General features: G+C 51.0%; 9 protein-coding genes across 9 annotated transcripts; 8 read left to right on the top strand and 1 right to left on the bottom strand.

Annotated features, from left to right (window-relative positions):
* Positions 1-94: 94 nt before the first annotated feature.
* Positions 95-1118, top strand: ASPSYDRAFT_144554 (uncharacterized protein; the record flags this gene model as incomplete). Its single annotated transcript, XM_040841443.1, has 2 exons — positions 95-265; positions 321-1118. 2 exons carry the CDS (start codon positions 95-97, stop codon positions 1116-1118), a joined length of 969 nt encoding a protein of 322 aa, XP_040705836.1.
* Positions 1119-2757: 1639 nt separating this feature from the next.
* ASPSYDRAFT_195254 (Zn(II)2Cys6 transcription factor) lies at positions 2758-4080 on the top strand (the record flags this gene model as incomplete). The annotated part of the gene is made up of 1 exon (XM_040843712.1): positions 2758-4080. The coding sequence occupies one exon, from the start codon at positions 2758-2760 to the stop codon at positions 4078-4080; it is 1323 nt and encodes a 440-aa protein (XP_040705835.1).
* Positions 4081-4838: 758 nt separating this feature from the next.
* ASPSYDRAFT_40613 (FAD-dependent oxidoreductase) lies at positions 4839-6609 on the top strand. Its single transcript, XM_040846111.1, has 2 exons — positions 4839-4976; positions 5048-6609. Exon 2 carries the CDS (start codon positions 5062-5064, stop codon positions 6328-6330), a length of 1269 nt encoding a protein of 422 aa, XP_040705834.1. The 5' UTR covers positions 4839-4976; positions 5048-5061; the 3' UTR covers positions 6331-6609.
* A 168-nt stretch (positions 6610-6777) lies between these two features.
* On the top strand, positions 6778-7635 carry ASPSYDRAFT_144076 (SDR family oxidoreductase; the record flags this gene model as incomplete). The annotated part of the gene is made up of 2 exons (XM_040841398.1): positions 6778-7107; positions 7174-7635. 2 exons carry the CDS (start codon positions 6778-6780, stop codon positions 7633-7635), a joined length of 792 nt encoding a protein of 263 aa, XP_040705833.1.
* Positions 7636-8199: 564 nt separating this feature from the next.
* Positions 8200-13010, top strand: ASPSYDRAFT_54968 (uncharacterized protein; the record flags this gene model as incomplete). Its single annotated transcript, XM_040848949.1, has 5 exons — positions 8200-8497; positions 8678-8679; positions 9077-9817; positions 9869-10446; positions 11303-13010. The coding sequence occupies 5 exons, from the start codon at positions 8200-8202 to the stop codon at positions 13008-13010; spliced, it is 3327 nt and encodes a 1108-aa protein (XP_040705832.1).
* A 335-nt stretch (positions 13011-13345) lies between these two features.
* ASPSYDRAFT_27680 (uncharacterized protein) lies at positions 13346-15250 on the top strand (the record flags this gene model as incomplete). Its single annotated transcript, XM_040844423.1, has 3 exons — positions 13346-13433; positions 13489-13929; positions 13989-15250. 3 exons carry the CDS (start codon positions 13346-13348, stop codon positions 15248-15250), a joined length of 1791 nt encoding a protein of 596 aa, XP_040705831.1.
* A 694-nt stretch (positions 15251-15944) lies between these two features.
* Positions 15945-18090, top strand: ASPSYDRAFT_145764 (putative serine/threonine protein kinase (Nrc-2); the record flags this gene model as incomplete). Its single annotated transcript, XM_040841557.1, has 5 exons — positions 15945-16842; positions 16895-17068; positions 17128-17253; positions 17307-17688; positions 17745-18090. The coding sequence occupies 5 exons, from the start codon at positions 15945-15947 to the stop codon at positions 18088-18090; spliced, it is 1926 nt and encodes a 641-aa protein (XP_040705830.1).
* Positions 18091-19720: 1630 nt separating this feature from the next.
* ASPSYDRAFT_27678 (DASH complex subunit DAD3 family protein) lies at positions 19721-20259 on the top strand (the record flags this gene model as incomplete). Its single annotated transcript, XM_040844422.1, has 2 exons — positions 19721-19894; positions 19996-20259. The coding sequence occupies 2 exons, from the start codon at positions 19721-19723 to the stop codon at positions 20257-20259; spliced, it is 438 nt and encodes a 145-aa protein (XP_040705829.1).
* A 273-nt stretch (positions 20260-20532) lies between these two features.
* ASPSYDRAFT_27677 (mitochondrial 37S ribosomal protein uS5m) lies at positions 20533-21877 on the bottom strand (the record flags this gene model as incomplete). The annotated part of the gene is made up of 2 exons (XM_040844421.1): positions 20533-20804; positions 20857-21877. 2 exons carry the CDS (start codon positions 21875-21877, stop codon positions 20533-20535), a joined length of 1293 nt encoding a protein of 430 aa, XP_040705828.1.
* Positions 21878-21910: the final 33 nt, after the last annotated feature.

The raw sequence follows: 21910 nt of genomic DNA, 5'->3' as shown, positions 1-21910 counted from the left end.
GGTCTGGTTGTTCCCAGAGTTCTGTTTCCTGAGACATCGCTTAAGTGAACCGGTTGAGCTCGAGACTCCCGAGTGTATCCTGGACCCAGACACAATGGCGCAGCCTCAGCAGCATAAAGGGGGATATAAACAAATTAACAAAGCACTCAACATATGCGCCTTCGAGGATTACCTTTCTGCGCAGTTAAAGCACTTGCCTCGCCTTGAAGATGTCGAGCAACTCAGTCCTCGAGTCATTCGGGTCCTAGGACAGAATGCTGGAAAGGTAAGGGGGCTCCGAGATACGAATGCCGTCTTTGGCTAACAAAGCCCACATGTAGTTCACTTTGCAGGGGACAAACACATATATTGTCGGCACGGGGTCGCAGAGGCTGATAATCGACACCGGCCAAGGGATTCCAGAATGGGCAGATATCCTCGATTCTACCCTCAAGGACCGTTCAATCTCCCTGTCACACGTCTTCCTGTCTCATTGGCACGGTGACCATACTGGAGGTGTTCCGGATCTCTTGCGACTCTATCCCGATCTCACTGAGGCCATATACAAAAATTCCCCAGGTACTGATCAGCAACCGATTGATGACGGCCAAGTCTTTCGTGTTGAAGGTGCTACTATCCGAGCGGTGCACGGTCCAGGACATTCCCATGACCACATGTGTTTCATCCTCGAGGAGGAAAATGCTATGTTCACGGGAGACAATGTTCTGGGACACGGCACTAGCGCCGTTGAAGAGCTCGGTGTCTACATGGAGACCCTTCAGAGATTGAAGTCGCACCATTGCGCCATTGGTTACCCCGCCCATGGGGACATTATCACAAACCTCCCAGCGAAGATTGCTGGTGAGTTGGCGCAGAAGACGCGGCGTGAAAAACAGGTCCTCATGACGCTCGACCGTCTCAACAAGGATTCTAGGCAAGCAGGCCGAGGCAAGAAAGCCAGCGTCTCGGTCAAGGAGCTGGTGGTTCTAGTGCACGGGGATGGAATCGATGAAGATGTGCGAACCATGGCACTGGAGCCGTTCATTGACGAAGTGCTGCGCAAACTAGCAGAAGATGGCAAGGTGGCCTTTGAGATGCGAGGGGGAATAAAGCGATGGTTTGGGGTGGGAGTGTTGTAAATTCAACATTGGAATGCTGGTCTTTTCTTTTGAATGGATGGGGTGAGGTTGAAGGTGCCAAGCTTTACGGTACTATTCCTCGCCAAAAAACATCTGTCTTCCTTCTTGCTTCTGCTTTGTATGCTGTCTACCACTCTTGTCTAGATTGAATCACTAGAGTCTCTTTGGAATGACAAGAACTCACTGTCTACTTTCGCCGCATTTCGACGCGAGGGTGTGGGCATTTAAACGCTTACAACCCTCCAGAAACCCAACCGCCGAGTGCTCACACAACTATCAGAAAACGAGTTCCTTTCCTATCGCTTGTCTATGATAAACTGTACCAGCTATTGCCTATACTATAGATTTCTCCACTCGATTTGTCTGAGCCTTGCTGGACCGTTCGACACTCGGGCTCCGAAGGTGGTGTGATGGATTGAGTAGGTACGGCAACCAGAAGCTGAACCAATACCGGTAATTACCTGAGAAAATGCAAGGTTGACTGGGACACGAAGGGAATGACTCGAGCATACTGCGCTGCCTGCGATGTGAGGGAAATAATTGCATCTCGACGCGGTGTTAACGAATTGGCCAGTCACCGAATCACACGAAACGCCCTTTGAAGCCATCTTGAGTGTTATCCTGAGGCCTGACGACAAAATAAGGTGGATATTAGTACGGTCGCTAATGTTGACTAAAGCTTGTTATGTTACAGACAAAGCGCCGACGATCGCTGGGTCGAAGGCTCAAAGCTGCGCCCAAGCTACCGGTAATCCGGTGGGCCCTACTCACCAAGCTGGGCTTTGCTATCAGCTCCACCAGCGACTCCCATATCGCCCACAATCCCAGGTCAAGTCCGCTGAACTCACACTGAGCTGTTTGAGTTATCCCGGTTAATAAAGCAAATAGATTCTCAACTCACCTCATTAAAAGCAATGGTAGGCACCCGGTCGGACAGCGGTAGTGCTGTCGGGCTCCGGGGACGAAGTGGGCGGTTTACNTGGGTCTAACTCAGCTTCAGCCTCAATCTCTATACTCGTCCCCCCAGCCGCGATTTTGTCATAGCTGGATACGAGTTGGGGACCGACGTCTGGATACTGCTTGATTTATATATTTGCTGAAGTGGAATTATCGGTCAAATGACGCCGACGGCGATACGATGTCGCCGCTAAGTCCGAAGTTCCTGTGTCATAGCTACCGTCGGCTGCGTGAAAAGTGCTACTGCTGGCCTGGCACTATGTCTGTGACAATGGCTAAATTGCAGCCACCCCTAGTCTGATCTAGCGAAACCACAGCGAAGGGAACGGGCTTCGCAGAATCAGCGGGGAAAGACGACGATCTATTTAACAAAACCACACCGGACACGACCCGGCTGAATCAAGAGGGCCATGAAGGGTGACAGGCTGCTGATTCCCAGCCGTAAAACCAATCCTGGCCATCAGTTCAGACCCCGCATACGAAGGCCAGACACCAATGGTATCTCATTGTAAGCTGACATTAAGCGGCTAGGCTGACCTGTCAATCCTAATAAACCCCCGCCAGAGCTCAATGCTAGCAAGCAGTGCAATCCTTCGCGCAGCTGTGCTTTGTCTCTTTAAGACTTGGGCCCCTCATCCCTCCCTCGTTGTAAATATCCGACAATCACCCCCTCATGTTCACGATGGCAGCCTTCAGCACCGATGGTGCTTCACCTATCCAACCTCCGGCAGTAAAACTAAGAGGTAGCTGTCAGGCATGTGCGCAATCCAAGCTCAAGTGCAGTCAGGATAAACCGACTTGTGCACGGTGTGCCAAAAGAGGTACAGCATGCCAGTATCTAGTCAGCAAGCGCGCTGGCCGCAAACAGGGCAGTAGAACGGGCAGGCTCAAGACTCTTAAAACAGACTACCGACCTAGGTCTGTTAAGGAAAACGATGGTCGAAATGGCCTCCTGGATTCGTCCGCACATTCGATGCACTACGCTCTTCAACAAGATCGAAGCCTCGATGCGTATCGGGACAATTACCACCATCAGCGTACGCCGAGTTATCCAGAGAGTATCCCGAGCCTTCTCTCTTCTGCCGGCCCTGCAACATCAGCTACAACTCCTCTTACATTTGGACACCCCGAGTTTGACGGCTTTATTGCTTCACCGGTGTCCTTGTCGTTTCTCGACACACCCGACGTGGACTATTATTCGGGAGCCCGGGTCAATCTCAGGGATCTCGATGGAATTTCTGACCCTTCTTCGTTTTTCTCACCCAGTGATCCAACACCGATGCTTGAAGATAATATCCTCAAGTCCCCTTTTGTGGCGAGTTCTCCGGGTCCGCAGACTAATCCGCCTTGCTCACCTCCACTACCGGGGGTATCTACTATCGGAGATCCACCACAATGCTTCTGCTTTGCTCGTTCACTATCATTGCTCCGGGAGCTCTTCCCAAACCCTTCGTTCAATTGCAGGGCTACAAGCACAGACGACAAGAAGTGCGCCAACAACCCAACAGTCCAACAAGTTATCGCTCAAAATGAGCAAATCATACAAGATATCAACCAAACTCTGCAGTGTCCATGCTCTCAGGACAGCTATACTCTCACTATCCTTGCCCTCGCCGTCTTCAAGATTCTAGCCTGGTATGGTGCAATAGCGTTGGATCCGCCCATACCCGACGACAGCCAAGCATTTACAGAACAGGTCGACAGGGCACCAGCTGTAATCAGGGGCTACCATCTTGAAGGCGAAGACCAGGGCCGCATGACCGCACAGCTTGTCCTGAGCGAACTACATGCCGTGCAAAGTCTAGTGAACACACTTTACCAGCGGCTGAAAGATCAAGTATCGCAGGGCAGGCTGCTCACTGGACCGAACATAATTCCTACCGAAGTTAACAGACACGAATCCATCCTCCCCTTGCACCTTCTAGACAAGCTAGCTGTGGATCTCGGGACTCGGCTACGGGGGTTGTCCAGTGAGATTGTTGAGCGATTGCGGCGAGGCTGGTGATTGACAAACAATTGAGGTTTCGGGTTCCATATTTTATACCCTTATATTTGCTTCCACTGCGAATACGCTGGTCTTGCATAGTTAGCGGATGGTAGGGCGTTTTCGAGTGATAGAATATGACATATTAGTGGCCAGAGCCTTTTGAAATACAACTACCAAAGCACCAGCAAGTTATACTTGACCCGTAGCCTTCCGAATGGAGAGGCGGGATACAGGTCACATTCCCAATTGGCCTGAACAGCCCGGGTCTTCATCGTCCAGGGTTCTCATCCCCGAACAAGCCATCCAGGTCTCCTCACCATTGCCGGCTGCAGTCGATCGTCAGGCGCGGGGGCAGCCTCGTTCGCTGTCCATCCTCCCGTTTTCACGAAACCTTCCTAACCAATTGTATATTCTTATTCCAAGCCACTTATTGAACTGCAGGGAGTTGTTTTTCTCGGTCCCCTTGGCCATTTTGGATCCCCGAAACCCCCTTCCATACAAACAATCCATTCTCTAGCATACCTACTTACCTAGCCTGTGGAACCTTTTTACCCCAGACGTGCTCCACCTAAGTACAAGGCTACAATTCCTGCGCTTTAGTATCACCAATACTTTATCCGTCAATAGACTCGGAGCTCTTCTCATCATAACCAGCAAGATTCAAATAAAGAATTCCAATATGACTCAATTCCCAGTCAACACCGCCAGCGACAAGGACGAGTTTGATCCGGAGCGCTGGGCAAGCACAGGCGCGAACCATGACAACCGTCTTCCAACCCGCCACCCCGAAACTGGAATCAGTGTCCTGATTGTTGGTGCTGGAATGGGCGGGCTCATGACTGCCCTTGAATGCTGGAGGAAGGGCCATACGGTCGTGGGCATCCTTGAGCGGAACGAAGGGCCCGTTTATTCGGGTATTCTATCTATCTACCTTATCCTTTCTCTACTCTCGAACTCGGGAACTAACTGGTGTTAATCAAAACAGGGGACATAATCGTCATGCAACCCCCCGCCGTCTCCATCATTCGCCACTGGCCTGACATGTGCCGCGACATGGAAGAAGAGCAGGTCCATGCTGCCGTTAGCTACGAGACCCACGACGGGCGACATATCTACGGTCCTACCGTGCCCTCATTCAACGACCCGGAACATCTTGTCAGTCGGAAGGGTCCGTTCGTCGCCCCCGCCCAGGTCCGCCGGAAGTTCTACCGCATGCTACTACGGCAAGTCGCCAAGATAGGTCTAACGGTCGAGTACGGAAGCGCGGTGCACAGTTACTTCGAGGACCAGGGCGCGGCCAAGGGCGGTGTTGTCCTCGAGAAAACTGGCGCTGTCCGTCTCGCGGACATAATCGTGGCTGCGGACGGGCTGAAATCCTCATCGGAGATTCTCATCGCGGGCGAGCATGTCCCCACAAAGTCAAGCGGGCTAAGTATCTACCGGACTGCGTTCCCCAAGGAACTCGCGATGAAAGACGACGCCGTGCGGAGGCGCTGGGGTTATTCCCCGCCCGTGTGGGAATACTGGCTTGGGCCGGGGATGTACCTCGGCGTATTCATAGGCGAGGACATCATCTCGTTCGGTTTCACACCACGCGACGTGCAAGGCATGGCGACAGAGTCCTGGGAGCCAGATACAGACCCGGAAGACGTGGCGAGGGCGATGCTGCGTGTGCCGGATTGGGACCCCGCGGTGCTGGCGCTGATTCGGAGTGCGCCGCAGGGTGCGATCGTGCACTGGCCGCTACTGTGGCGAGATCTTCGGCGCGAGTGGACGTCGCCAGCGGGCCATGTGGTGCAGGTTGGGGATAGTGCGCATAGCTTTATCCCGACGTCGGGGAATGGGGGGTCGCAGGCGCTGGAAGACGCTATTACGTTGGCGACTTGTTTGCAGTTGAGTGGAGGTGTCAGGAATGCGCCGCTTGCAACGAAGGTGTATAATCTGCTGAGGTATGAGCGGGTGAGCTGTGCACAGAAGATGTCGTTCGTCAACTCGCAGTTGAAGACTGCTACGGACTGGGATGCTATCTGGAAGGATCCGGCTAAGATTCGGACACGGTTCCCAAGTTGGATCTTCAAGCATGACCCGGAGGCATATGCTTATGAGAAGTATGGGCAGGCGTTTGCGCATCTTATTTCTGGGACGCAGTTTTCCAATACCAATTTCCCACCTGGCCATGAGTTTAAGTCCTGGACGGTGGAGGAGGTGTGGCGGGACATCGAGGATGGGAAGAGGGTGGAGGATCTTCTTGACGGCGATTGGTCTTGAGACCTGCATGCAAGGTTCCAGATCTAATTAAGTTCCAATGTATTTGATGCTCGGCACCAACTGCAGGTTGGGCGCTATTCGTGCATCTCCGAGAAATGACATCTCCGAGATGCGCCCGAGCGAGCCCTAATCGGCGACTACAGGACAAATCAAATTGACCGCCACCACGACTTTCCAATCCCAAAAGGTTATCGCTGTCCGATCCTGAATCCTGCATTATGCACTCTAATTCCGTATTTAACATAACCCCCTGCTGAAGTCTCTCTTATCCCGATCCTCGGCACCTTCTCGGGCACCGTGCTCTCCTTGTATCCTAGCTCAAATCGAATGTCTATAATAGACCTAGGTACAAGAAATAGGTAAATAACCAATCCAATGCCTCCAGTAGCTCGCCTTTCCCTCATATGCTCCCATATTAGCTCCCCTAATCTTGACAACGAACTAAACATGGTACCTCACATCCCCTATCGCCTTGATGGCAAAGTCGCCCTTGTCACCGGTTCTGGTCGTGGAATTGGGGCTGCAATGGCCATCGAACTTGGCCGATGTGGCGCAAAAGTCATTGTTAACTATGCTAACTCACGCGACCCCGCTGAGAAGCTGGTCAATGAGATCAAAGCCCTCGGAACGGACGCCATTGCGTTGAAGGCCAATATCCGCAACGTTCCCGAGATTGTGAAGCTGATGGACGAGGCGGTGGCTTATTTTGGAGGATTGGATATTGTCTGCAGCAACGCGGGTGTTGTTAGCTTTCAGCACTTGGGCGATGTCACTGAGGTACATTCTTGTTTCAGCCGCTTCTTAAAACTTCGTCAGAGCTAACGAGATGCCCCGTGAATAAAGGAGGAATTTGACCGTGTCTTCTCACTGAACACCCGCGCCCAGTTCTTCGTTGCGAGAGAAGCCTATCGCCATCTGAACAACGGAGGGCGGATTGTCCTCATGTCCTCCAACACAGCCAAGGAGTTCAGCGTTCCCCGCCACGCCGTGTACTCGGGCTCCAAGGGTGCTATTGAATCCTTTGTCCGGGTTATGGCGAAGGATTGCGGCCACAAACATATTATTGTCAATGCAGTGGCCCCTGGCGGCACGGTGACGGACATGTTCAATGACGTGGCGCACCACTACATCCCCAACGGCGAGAAGTACTCTTCAGAGGAGCTCAAGCAGATGGCAGCCCATGCGTCTCCATTGCTGAGGAACGGGTATCCATTGGATATTGCGCGGGTTGTTTGCTTCCTGGCGAGCAGTGAGGCGGAGTGGGTAAACGGGAAGATTATTACGGTTGACGGAGGTGCTGCATAGGTTGGTCGGACAGAAAGTAGACAAAATTAAAATAGAATAGACTATTGAGTCAATAAATCAGTTTGCGCTTGTGTAATTGGTTCTTCATGTTTACCAGGGACGAATGCACCGGATTCCGAAAGTGTCCACTGTCGGGGACTTCCAAGAGACTCCACGCGAATACATTGCGCGCGAGACACAATCTGTATTGTTGGTTTTGAGCATGGCGTCGTTGCTGTCGGTCTAAGTGCATTTAAATAAGCTCTTCATTCTGGGTATCTAGCAATCGGACAGTTCGATTACACTTTGGCCAGAAAGACCAACCACCATGACACTTCGCCCTACCTTTGAAGGTACATTTGCCGAATCTGTAGTAGGGAATGACGCTGATAAATGGTTAGACATAACAGCCTGTGAGACGGTTCTCTTTGAATGGGCAGAGAGTTACGATGGAAAAGACTGGGAACGACTGGAGCGATGCATTGCCCCCTCTCTCCGTGTTTGTCGCCCGTTATCCATCTGAGCGACCAACGCTGATGCCCACAGATCGACTATAGGGCTTTTGTCAATAAGCTCTGGGAAAATATGGCCCCCGCGGATTTCATCGCCATGGTCTCGCATCCTCACTTCCTGGGCACCCCGCGCATCCAGACACAGCATTTCATCGGGATGACGAAGTGGGAGAAAGTCAGCGAAACGCAAATCTTGGGACACCACCAAATGAGAGTCGCCCACCAGAAGCATGCGGACGATGAGCTAAAGGAGATCACTGCAAAAGGACATTCTCATGGTACGGGCACAGTAACATACCGGAGAATCGATGGCGTCTGGAAGTTTGCGGGAATCGAGCCGCATGTAAGATGGACCGAGTTTGGAGGGGAAGGTCTCTTTGGGCCACCTTAAAGGAGTGGATGGGAGCATCAGGCCTATAAATATTAATAGAAATTGAATCGGGAATTGATTGGATGGAAGGAATTGAATAGAGCGTGGTGTCAAAGAAGTAGCACAGTTGGATAACTTCATGGTTTCCTAAACAGGACATCCGATATTTTTTCAACGCTAGTGGTAGTGCAGTGCTTCGTATTTCCCAACTCAACAATGAGTAAACTTATCGACCTATCGGCCTCTTGGTCTTGGCCCTCCAGGGATGTTTTGCTTATTTCTGCAGATTATTCCCGTCGGATGAGGACAGCTCCCTTCGCTTTCGGTGTAGGGAGTCCAGCGAAGCCGAGAGCCGTTGTTGTACGTATTCCTCCATTATTCGCTGTCTTCCCAGCCGCAGGCGCCACATACAATCGTTCATGGCCGAGGCAATCAGGTTGTGCGGTCAGGACTGAGGAATATCCCGAGTAGCCTGCATAACGCAATCCCGCTCCTCTTCTACAGGGCGCTTCGCATATAACTACAGCTCGATCGGTCTTTCAGGTACTGACAATTATGCGTGTATGAGCACCCATCCAAGATGTCCAGTCTCACTGACCTTGAGACCTACAGCAGCGACCTCGCAGCTGCCGTCAAGACTCTTGTCTCACAGTCCCCCAATCTCGTGTCCTCAGGCTCTCAACCGCTTCTTCCCCCAGACGCTCCCAGCGAAGCCCACCGGGCACGACAGTCGGTTCTAACGACAACCAGCAGACTACAGACTCTACTCTCCAGCCCCGCGGATTTTCTCTATCATCTTACCGTTCAGAACCAGCTGCTCGCCTGTCTCCAATGGCTGGGGGAATTCCAGGTCCTCGCCTGCATCCCTCTCAGCGGCAGTGTTCCCATCAAAGATGTCGCGGATCTGGCTGGTGTTCCTGAGGCTCATGTATTGCGCATTGTTCGAATGACAGCAACGGCTGGATTCCTTCAGGAGCCTCAGCCTGGCCAGGTTGCACACAGTGCGCTTTCTGCTCCCTTCGTCACCAAGCCGTCTTACCTCGACGCCGTGATGTTTCTCGCCGGCACAGTTGCTCCAGCCGCTCTACAGATGCCCACTGCAACTCAGCGATTCGGGTCGTCTGTGCGTCCAAACGAAACGGCCTATAATCTTGCTTTCAACAATCCAGCCACATTTGCTAGTACTTGTGAACAGCGTCCCAAGCTCCAGCGTCAATGGCCTACTTTCCTACGTTACGGAACGAACGACGTCGACGATCGCACAACAGACCTGCTCACTAGACTAGACCATTTCCGCCGAGGCAATATATCAGTCGTCGAAGTATATCTTCCCAGCAACAGTTCTGTGGCGATAAAACTAACCAACTCACAGGTAGGCGCCCGCTCAATCGACCGCGCAACAATCCTCGCAAACCTCTACCCCTCCCTGCACATCACGGTCCAAATCGCAGCGCCGACAACAGGACCAAACAGCTGGCCTTCACATCCCCCAACCCCCTGCTCCAAACACGATGACCTGCGTCCGCTGAACTCCGGCCATGTCAACAAAGGTAACACTGCTACAAGCAGCAGCAGCAGCAGCTCCTCTTTCTCTTCCTCAAGCCCCAACATAACAATCCAACAACGAGCCCCAACAACCACGCAACCCATATCCGACGCCTCCGTCTACATCCTACACCTCCCGTCCCCCTCACCTATCATCCCATACAGGTCCCTCGCCACGCGCATCATCGCTGAGCTCCGCGCACATCTCGACGTCCTCCGCTCCAACCCCGCCGCAACGCTCATTTTAACCCCGCGGCTTCTCCCAGACCCAGCGGCCGTAAACGCGGACACTGAGGCGTCTGCGAGATTACGGGATTTGTCTCTAATGCAGCTATCTAATGAGCGAGAGATTAACCTCTCTGAGCTGATGAATATGCTGAATAGTATAAATGATAGTATGGGGAGGTTGGTGGTTGTTAATAAGATAAAATCGAGGGAAAGTGTGGTGGTTGTGCTGGAGGTCCGGTATCAGATATATAATCGGTGACTTTAGCGTCTACCTTCAAAAATATTCATCTGTTCTTGGTTGTCTACCAGCCTCCAGATCTATAGTTGCGGGTCATATGGTGCGGCGACCACGGTTGGATGTATAATGGTAGCTCCAGTCTGGTTAGGTCATAGAGTTTCTGGGCCAGACTAAGAGGCAATGGTCTAGAAGTGCGCCGCTACTGAACATTTACTGGAGTGCCTCCAGTTCTCCCACAATCCTAGCGACTCGAAGTAACCACGCGGCATAATATGTTTATGATTCTGTCCACCGCTGCCCACTGCGTGGGTGAGTCGGAGGCAATTTAAAATTGAAATTTCTTGATTCTTTAGTAATTCAAAAACCGTCAAGGTTACTGTCCTGATGATCAAATATTAAGCTGGTGCTCTGATTGTTGAGCGGCTCTCGGTTGCTCGGGTGGGATGTAACCTCTTACCGTCTACACGTCATGCAAGGTTCTGGTTAGAGCATCCTTCCCACCTCTAAATGACAGATAACTGACGTGCTATGGCTATTTCCTACCTAATTAGTGCTTACACTCTTGAGTTCGAAGAAGCTGGGTCTGGTCCGGGTGCCAGCGGCAAAGACATCCATCAGCCGGAATAGGGAAGGATTTATAGAAGCTTGGTCACTACACTGTATGATGTCGTCACGCCGTGATTCTGCTGCAAAAGCTAATTGTGAACTCTGCTGCTCGGTCCTATACTTAGAGGCCCCGCCCGCCCGAAATAAGATGTAGATACGAGTTCTACGCATGATCGCCAACATGTTGAGCCGCCTCTATATCGCCCTGCTAGGCCTCTCTCTGGGCATTCTTCCGGTTGTCGCGCAGGACCAGACAGCCCGGGTCTGGGCAGTATTCGCATATACTGTCAACGGGGAGAGAATCCCGAAGGTTTTCCCACGTCATCCGAAGTCATTGACACCATATGGAGCATACCAACTGCATGAAGCTGGTTCTGCTTTTCGAGAACGATATGTTGCTCTCGACGGGGTTGACAGCGACACCAGTAAAAGGATCGTGAACCTCGCTCCTGAATTGCTTAACACCGAAGACGTGAAGGTCGCTTCCACGCCCGATATAGCTGTCCTTGCATCCGCCCAGGCATTCATGCAGGGTGTTTATCCACCACTCAATGAATCCTTCAACTCCTCGTTCCATGATGATGACTTGGAACTGGCCGATGGCTCTGTAGTTCAGGCCCCGCTTGGGGGATATCAATATCCTTCCATTGAAACTTTCGGGTTCGACGACCCTCAGTCCGTCACAATATCCGGGCAAGCGCTCTGTTCTACATATGGCTCTGCAAACATTCAATACCTTAACAGCAAAGAATTCTGGGGAACTTATGCGGATTCGGCCGCGTTTTATGCACATCTCTATTCTCAGGCTATTTCTGGAGCATTTGACATGAAGGGTGCCAACTTCGGAAACGCAACCAGCATCTCTGAGTTTTTGGACTACCAGGCTGTGCATAACGAATCATTGTTCCATAACCTGGGCAGAGAGTATGTCGAGCGTGCGCGGTGGTATGCAGGCCAATATGTATATGAAACAAACGGAAACACAACATCATCGGATGCTGTTAAAGACGGCAGTATTAGAGCAATTGCGGGGCAAGGCCTGGTATCCAGTGTTCTCAACGCTTTTGAGAGCAGTATCAAAGGACAGGGTGCCCACGGGAAGATGACCCTTCGGTTCGGTGGCTCCCAAACAGCAGTGTCGTTCGCCTCGCTCTTACAACTCGACAACAGACAAAATGCGAACTTTACTTCCCTGCCAAATCAGGGAGCCTCGTTTGTGCTTGAGTTGTTCAGCCTGGAGAGCGAGAGCTATCCTACGTTCCCAGATCCGTCTCAACTCTATGTTCGATTTCTCTTTCGAAATGGGACAGGTGCCGACTTCAGGTCATATCCGCTCTTTGGACACAGTCCTAGCAGGACTGTTCTCACATACAGCGAGTTTCAAGACAATATACAAAGTATGTCACTGGGGTCGATCGCAGACTGGTGTCAACGCTGTGACTCGTCCGCCGTGTTCTGTTCTGGTGTTGTTCCTGCAACCAAGTCAGATGTGAGCAACCCTGAGAAAAGTAAGGACGGTATGCATCCTGCTGTTGCCGGCGTCGTCGGAGCTGCTGTTACCGTCGGTGTTTTGACTCTTTTCGCTGTTGTTGTATTCTTCTGCTGTCTGCGCACGAACCGTGTGCGTCGTAAGTCGAGTCTTGGAGGCTTCAAAGGGAATAGCAAGATGGCCAGCGATTCGGATCTCACTTTCAACAATCCACAATGGGGAGCCGACATCAAACCCCCAGCAGCTTCAGCCAGAGGGTATGAACGGCATGGCAGCTGGGAAATGGCCAACAGCCCTCCACGGCTTGCCAGCCACAGGGTTGGGCCGTCATCTCTAGCGGAAGATATTGAAGAAGAGTGGCAGCTGCATAATAGTATGGAGCCAGTCAAAGCACGAGAGCATGTTTGATTTAAGCCAAAAGAGTGAACAGTTAGTATTGGAAATGGAGATTGTTCAAAGAACAGGTTCCTGTGGTCTCATCCGTAATCTTCTCAATGCGCCGCCGACTTGCTTGTTGTGGTGCGCTCTTTCCCTGTCAACACCCTCACTTTCCCTCCACAACACTCCCAGCCCCAACCCCCTTCTCTTGTCTCCCTCTACCATCTTCGCCGGCTTCTCGCTATCCTCTTCCTCTGTACAAACCAGCCGTCGCCAACACCACACACCTTCCCCATTCATTCTTTCTTTCACCAGAAAATCCCAAAACCGACGCCTGTGTGTTATACATTCATTCATCCCCAGTCATGACCAAGTACGACCTGCAGACCCTCCTGGCCGCGAAGACCAATGCCCACATAGATCTGGGCCGGTTCAGCGATCAGGCCTTCAATAGTAAGATCCGGCTATGCCACAGGCAAAGGAGATATTAACATACAGTCCTGTCAAGATAACCTGGTCCGTTCCAATGTCCTGTCCGAGCAGCCTGTCAACAGACCAAGAAATATGTCAGGTCATTCACGTCGCATTGTCATGGCCCCTTTGGCACTGAGCACACAAAATACCCCACGCCAGCCAGATTACCATACCGTGACATCCAATTCCCAATTTGATGATGCCTTTGTGCGATTCGTTGAGCAACACACGTCCCCAAAGCCACAGCGTGTCACTGCCGGTGGCCGCATTGTACCCATGAATCCTTGGGACTCTCCTCCCAAGTGGAGTCTACCGTTGAGTTCAAAGGGTGCCAGCGCTACGAACAGCGAAGCCTCGAAGACCGCTAGTTCAGCTGTGAAAATCGAAGCCAAGTCTAAATCTGAAATTCAGCCAAGACAGGAGCAGGTGGCCAACTCTGAGAGCAAGGTTCCAAATATGGCCCCTTTGCCAGCAGGTACATACTCAAATCGCATTTGCCAACTGCGGGTGCTAATTATGGTCAATGGCATTTAGATGCTGCTAATGCTCCATGCTTCCAACCCCTCGGCAGCACACCCAGCCCGTTCCATTATGCCAACGTTCCCTTCCCTACCCAACAAGCCCAAGGAGCTGGATTGTCTTCCTATTCATCTGTTGGGATAGGCGGAGATAACTTTTTGAATGCTTTTGCTTCACCGCAAACCCCAGCGCAACTAATTGGTCCACAAGCTGGATATCCTTTCCAGACACAGCCAGCCTCTACAGCGACATCAAGCTTGCTGGGCTGGAATGGCCTAAATGGTTTCAATGGCCTCAATGTAGTATCCCCTGCACCATTTAACTCGTACCAACCTAGCTACGTCGCAAGCCCTCCTACGGTCAGTTCTCAGTGGGCCCAGTTAGCACAGATACCCCCGTTGCCGCAGGTTCCGCAGTTGCATCAGCTACCCCAAGCATCTCCCGCTATTCGCAACCAAGCACCTACACCCAATCAGCAATTCGCTCCGTCTTATTTTCAAGATGCCATATATCAGAAATCACTAGAGGATGCTACCAAACAGTACGATGCGCTCTCTGCGCAGCTCTCCCAGATCGACAGGTTCACCGCGATGCATTCTTGGGTCATTGAACCGGAAACGAAAAAGCTCCTCGTTGAACAGCGAAAAAGCTTGGTGCGCGAACTTGATACGGTGAGGCTCTATAGAGAGCACTTGCAAGTTCTGTTTGGTAAAACCCAAATGAACGGTACTCTGAGGTCTCAGCAAGAGCCCATTACAATTCCTGTCACGCCCCCACAGAATGAGGCATGGGGAACGCCTACAAAATGCAAGTCGAGATCGTTATCACCAACCGTCCGCAACCTCTACCGCACGATCGAAGAGACTGACGAACGCGGTGAGCCTATTGATGGGTTACTCTGCGCTTTGTCAGGCGCGTCTAAAGGGCTCGCGAAGAGGTTGAATGAAGAACGTCAAAAGTCACTAGGCATATCGATCAGGGAGCCCTCACGGGAGGTATCTGACACGTTTATCAAGGCGAGGGACACGAAAGAAGAGTCCCTACATGAGGCACCTGAAAAGATTGAGTATGCCCAGCCAGTGCAAGTTTCAAGGAGACTTTGGCAATCAGACCCCCATCCACACTCGCCGCTGCTTTCTCAATGTTTCAACAGAGACTGGAGCCCAATTCTGCAGAAGTCAGCCGCCCCGGCTGTATCTCAAAATGTCACTGCTCACGCATTTCTTCCCTCTTTCGATGGCGCGGGAAAGATAGCCGATGGCTTCGAACTGATCTAGTCAGGAGCCCCATGTGGCGGCGATAGAGAGTAAGGGGTAAACTTATTCCGACGGAAGTCACAATACCGTTCTCGGCAGGGATTTGGGAGTTGGAAGTAGCGGTGCATTGAACTTGGGACTACAAGAATTACTACTGATGGGATGGATGATGAATATCTGGCCTCGTGTAGGATTATTGTATCCTTAGCATTGATTTGGTACTGACGCATAATCCCATTTCTCCCATGAAGATAACTGTTGTTTGACTCGCGAACATTAATAATGGTGGCCAACTCCGCCATTCCTGACTCAGCCACGCGGAAGAATCCCAACTTCGACTCAACTCCACCTTCTCATCCAACGTCCGCAATAATCAAGCAGTCAATCGGCCATGCTCATGGACTGACCGTCCCGCGACTTTATCGCTTTTTCTCCTCCGCTCTTTTCGTACTATCCCTCCGTCCTTCTTTCCTGTCGTCTTGTTCAACAGCCGTCCCTCCTATTTCACCGCTCCCCATTTTATGCCTCTCCAACGTTCCTAGCTCCACGCCGCCAATTCTCCCTCTCCCCGCGCTCCCTCCTCACCCGTTACCGAACATCGTTGCCAAGCCAATCCATCTTTGAACATCTCTGGTCGCAATCGTTGTCAGCGTTGAATAGTTACGAGAAACCGCACCCTACGCTCTCTCCGGGTTAATTTGTTACTCTTGTGGGGATGACGCAGCTTTTCGCGTCCAACCCGTCCCCTGCGGCGAACGAGAAACGGGGAAATCTTCCCGGCCTTTCCATGCCCTCCAAAAAGCACTCCAACGATTCAAGTCATTTCCCAACGAAAATCAAGAATTTTTTTCGCATCAACAGCTCAAGTAGCGCATCCTCTCATCAATCCAACAATCACTCAAACTCCGATCGCGATAACGGTTCCTCAACTCCTGCCAAAAATGAGCCTAAATCCACCTTCAGACAGTCCCGCTTCCTCCCCATCATCGGTCGCCATCGTTCTGCTACGGTCGCCAGTGAAGGAAATCCGTTAGATGAGGGGATTTCTCCGACCGCGACGGCGAACCCTTACTTCGTCCACCAAGGCCAACCCGCCCTTCAACATCGTAATGACGGCTCAATACCCTCTTCACCGCCGGATACCCCAGAGTTGCAAGTTGATGGTGTTTCTGCCGCGGAGCAAGCTACCACAGCTAACAAGGAGGAACTTGCTCGGAAACTACGTCGTGTTGCTTCGGCTCCAAATGCGCAGGGATTGTTCAATGCTGGTGACGCTGGTGCACGACCTCAAACTGCGGAGCTGGGTAAGGAACCCTTACTCCACTCAGACGCTGCCGGCGATTCCCTTGGCCTGGTGGAAGTGAGCCTAGGCCCCGACAATGACGGGACTCTCGCCGTTCCACAACCGGGTTCCGACGGTCTTCCAACTCTCACCCAGGTTCGCACGTCAAGCGGTGGTTTCCGTCGGACATACAGCTCCAATTCGATCAAAGTACGCAATGTGGAAGTTGGTCCCGCTAGCTTTGATAAAATCAAGCTCATTGGAAAGGGTGACGTGGGTAAGGTTTACCTCGTCAGGGAAAAAAAATCGACTCGTCTATATGCCATGAAGGGTGGGTTCCCACGCAACACCAAATGAGACCGGTTTGGCTGACAAAAGTTCAGTTCTGAGTAAGAAAGAAATGATCAAGCGGAACAAAATCAAACGGGCGCTGGCGGAGCAAGAGATCCTCGCTACCAGTAACCATCCGTTCATTGTGACGCTCTATCACTCCTTCCAGTCCGAGGATTATCTCTACCTGTGTATGGAGTACTGCAGCGGTGGAGAGTTCTTCCGAGGTACGATAACACAATACCATCAAAATTGATTGTCTGTTGCTGATTATAACGCCTTGTAGCTCTGCAAACTCGCCCAGGAAAATGCATATCGGAAGATGCTGCTCGATTCTATGCGGCCGAGGTTACCGCGGCGCTCGAGTATCTCCATCTCATGGGTTTCATATACCGTGATCTGAAGCCAGAGAGTATGTTTGGCAACCTTGAACTACCAGGAAAAGACTAATGGTGTCCTTCGCAGATATTCTTCTTCATCAGTCTGGCCATATCATGTTGTCGGACTTTGACCTGTCAAAGCAATCAGGACCCGGGGGTGCTCCAACAATGATTCCTGCACGAAGCGGCAACTCCACTACGGCCTTCCCAACTATTGACACGAAGTCTTGTATTGCCGATTTCAGGACCAATTCGTTTGTCGGTACTGAGGAATACATTGCGCCGGAGGTAATTAAAGGCTGCGGGCATACCAGTGCTGTTGATTGGTGGACTCTGGGCATCTTGATATACGAGATGCTCTACGGGACAACACCATTCAAGGGCAAGAACAGGAATGCCACGTTCGGGAACATCCTCCGTGACGAAGTACCATTCCCAGAACAAGGAGGTGCACAGCAAACTTCCAAGTATGTTATTTATGATCCTTGGTCCCCATTAATGCACATAACTAACCAAGGAGCAGCATGTGCAAATCTTTGATCCGAAAGTTACTGATCAAAGATGAGACTAAACGTCTTGGAGCTCGGGCTGGTGCATCGGACGTCAAAACACACCCATTTTTCCGGCAAACACAATGGGCTCTTATTCGCCATATGAAACCACCGATGGTCCCTCACCAAAGCCGCGGGAATGAGACCGTCAACTTCCGAAATGTCAAGGAAAGCGCAAGCGTTGACATCGGCGAAAAGAACCCATCCAAGATGAAGGGCGTTCCACTGAATTCCGGCCTCGCCACGCCGAATGGTGAAATTTCCGATCCCTTTGAAGAGTTCAACAGTGTCACTCTTCACCACGACGGCGACTTGTAGTCAAATCAAATCGTGGAGCTCAACTTCCGGCCTTCCGCATGCTAGACGAAACTGCTCGAGCGTAACCTGTACTGCTATCATTTCACGATCATGATGCATGAAACCAATTTGTATTCGAAGTCCATATTCTGTCGCTTTTACTACAGGGAGTTTAGAGGCGTTTAGATTTTCAACTTGGGACTTTTCTGTTATTGATTTGCTGCGACTTATACTGGGTGGATGTCGATCTGCTTCGATATCTGAATCTGCTTTGCGCGTGTCATTTTTCGGTTCCTCTTGTGCTGCCTGCCATGGTATATTCTTGTCCCTTTTACAACGTTCCTTTCTATAAGGCTATCAGTCGCCTTGCCATAACTATCCTTATTGCAGAACACGGCGTTGGCGATTTCAAATTTGCACTTGGGCAACACAATTTGTTCAACCACTGCCGCGTTACTATACGAACCGAACTCTTGCTTGCATTTCTCAAGCCCTATTACTTACCTGTGCCGTTTCTACTTGGTTGGAGAAATTGGGCAAGGGACTTTTCAAGAATCTGTGTTCAGCACGGTTCGCCTTCTCTGCTTGCTTGTCCTACACATACTTACTCGCGAAATTCAATTGTTTTATTATTTAAATACTGTAAATGATGGGAGACTAGGGCTGGCAGTTCTTTGCCTTTAGTACAATGTTCCATGTTCCTTCCACTCTGAGTGAGAATACCTTCGCTACACTGATAGTATCTAGTCGGGCCTGTTAAGCAGGAATTATCTTCCACCTTTGCTATCAGTACTCATCACAAAATGTCCTAGCTTTTCAAGGAGTAGTTCATTCGAGTAGTCCCTGGACCATTAACGATGAAAGTTCTAAGTCGCACACTATATGTCGGCATTGATGACGATCCTGGTGAAGACCCTGGGCGGTTCTTCACCTCCCATATCAATGTCAAAGAGGCGAGGTCTGTCGACAATGACGATCTTGGTGAAGGCGGGAACTTCACTGTTTACATTAATGTCAAATTGGCAAGGTCGACAATTCACCGTTTGCACCTTCAAAGAAACCTTCATCATTAAGTTACACAAGGAAAGCGCGCTTATTGCTAGCGTGTCAATGTAGAGGTATAAATAGGCCTTCCATAGCTATGTCTAATCGAAATCCGTGCACTTCTTTCCAGATCGATTAAGTAGAGCTTTTCCACAAGGTCGACATCCACCGTTTTCACAGCAAACGAAGCATTCGATATAGGGTCACACAAGGGAAACTTACTTGTTCTCCGTGACAGAATATGACGTTTCCACACTATTGAATAAGTAGTGTAATGCTTTTTTTTAAATGCGTTGGGCATACTGAAATATATATAGAACTTTCGATGCCACCAATAGTAATTTGAATGGGAGATCAAATATCAAATTTTACGCAGTTAAAAATAGATTCATTCAACACATAATCTTCTATAAAAATGCGGATTTTCCTGGGGCAATTGTAGCCCGTGAGCGTTGGGTAATAACGCCGATATCAGAACAGCCGACGCGCTTCTTTCCCCGCCAACCAAAATAAATCCGGAACCACCAACAACACCAAAACACCACCACCAACATCTTCAAATTCAACTCGATTGCAAAGAAAAGCAACTTGTCTCCCTCAAGCAAGAATGACAGACATAACTCCCACGCCTTCAAGAACTACAACACCCCCGACAGATCCTCCAACGGACACCCACCCCGCAACCGAAAATGCCTTTCTCCGCTCATCCCACCCGCTCGTCACGGATCTCGAGCAGGAAGTCCTGGATGAGTATGCACGCTTGTTGGGGAATGTGAATAAGGTAAGCTATTTCCCTCACGGCTCCCATAATTTACCTCTTTCCCGCAAATTCAACTCCATGACTGGCTGATGGCTAACGATCTTTCTCTTTCCCCCCCATAGTTATCGACCAAGCTATCGGACCTTGCAGACTCTCCTACCTCGGTTACGCTAGACGGGCTCCGGCAATTAGAGAGGAAAACGGCGACGGTTTGCACGCTGCTCAAGGCCAGTGTCTACAGCATTGTCCTGCAGCAGCAGATTTTCAACGAAGGGGAGGAACAACAGCAGCAAGGTGTGGACGCGGAACAGGAGACTGGGACCATGAATGTTGGAGATGAGGGAGGCTATGGGCATGCGGATATGAGTTACCAGGAGGGGTATTGATTGATTTATTAATGAATTGAGTGCACTTGTTGGGGCCAGGCGTTGGGTTTCGTTTTCAAGTCATGGATTATATACCCCTCTGCTTTGTTGCGGTGTTTGTTTATACAGTTAACTATGTTGTAAAGAAAGCGAGCCGTGATCGGATTCACTTGATTGATAGAATACAAATACATGGTCAAATGCTGGAGAAAATATGCGGAAAAAAGTATTATATACATCGTCAGAATGCAACCAGAAGCCTGGCAACAGGACAATGTGCCATAATCGTACAGTCTAATTCGCGCGTCGTCGTCGTTCGCCTTCCTCTCTTTGCCCTCCTTCCTCTCTCGTGTCTCTTCCAGAATAGTATACCTTGCGGACATCTACCAACTTCTTGCCTCGGGCGCGCGCGATCTCCTCTGGGTCGCGCTGGCTCATCAAGGCGTTGTAGGCGGCCTTCACGGTGTTCATGTGGTTTCGAGATCGCTCGACACGGGCAGCAATGTCGCTGATGCCGGCTGCGCGGCACATTTCGTAGATCAGACTTTGGCAACGAAGACCGAAACCTGGACACTGTCAGCTATACTATTGTGTAGAACGGAATATTTGGGTGCTTACCAGGAGGGCGACTCATCAGTTTCAACTCCACAGCGCCCGACTTGCCTTTGACGTCGCCGAAAATCGTGCGGTTCTCGTACCGAGGAATAGGCTTCATGTTTCTGATCGCACGGAACCTCGCCTGCACGATTGCATCTCCCATTTCCTGTGACTTGCCCTCGCCAATACCGAGAAGACCATTCTCATTACCAGCAATAGACAGGACATACTGGCTGCGCACCTTACCAAGACGGGTCTGGTTTGTGACAAACTTCTTGACGAGAGATCGCTCCCTGATTTTCGAGAGCGTCTGCTGGTTGTGTCCGGTAGCCTTCATGAGCATCTTCAATGCATCACTTGGCTCTTCGTCTACTTTGGAAAGGTTGGCTCCTTCAACCTCATAGTATGGAGGAGGATTTGCCATTTTCCCATCCAAGTTTTCTCCATGCTGAAACAGATCCGGCACCAGTGAACTATTCGGGTTCAGCTCGTTTTCCTCTTTCCCAATTGTCACGCGGTTCGTCTCGGCAAATCGCACCCAGTCGGACACGGATACGTTTTCTGGAATCTCGGAGAAGAACTTTGCAAAGTCGTCGACGAAGTCGTCTTCGGTCTTCAGAGTCGCGTTGTAGTCACTGTTGCTCTCGGGGGCGCGGACGTGTTTATCAAGACCGGGTTCGATCACCGAGAGGTCATCAAGATAAGAAAGCTTCATGGGGTCTTTGCGGATTCGGAACTGCTCAGCCAAGTCTTTCGGGTCAATGGCCGCTTCGCCGGCTTCAACCGCGGCGAGCTGTTCGGGGGTGTAATGCTCCTTTAGCCAGGCCTTCTCCTCCTCTGTGTAAGGTTTAAAATGATCCGGAGTCAATTCATCGCGGATCTGTTTCAATGTCTTGCCTTCAACCTCAACGGGAGGCTTTGGGCCCTTGTCTTGAAGCTGTATCGCTGACAGCTGGAACTGGCGACGGGGCACGCGAGGGCCGTGGGCGGTGGCGCGTGAAAAGCTGCAAAACAGACATCTGGCTGGCCGCGCGATACTCATGATGACGGGTAGGCTCTTTGGCCCGTTCAGGCC

The sequence above is a fragment of the Aspergillus sydowii genome, assembly GCF_001890705.1.
Source record: "Aspergillus sydowii CBS 593.65 unplaced genomic scaffold ASPSYscaffold_2, whole genome shotgun sequence".
NCBI classification, from domain to species: Eukaryota; Fungi; Ascomycota; class Eurotiomycetes; order Eurotiales; family Aspergillaceae; genus Aspergillus; species Aspergillus sydowii.
This window is presented reverse-complemented; position numbering and strand designations above follow the sequence as displayed.

Bases quoted from the DNA above. Each gene is read 5' to 3' on its own strand.
- ASPSYDRAFT_40613 (XM_040846111.1), top strand. From the start codon at position 5,062: ATGCAACCCCCCGCCGTCTCCATCATTCGCCACTGGCCTGACATGTGC.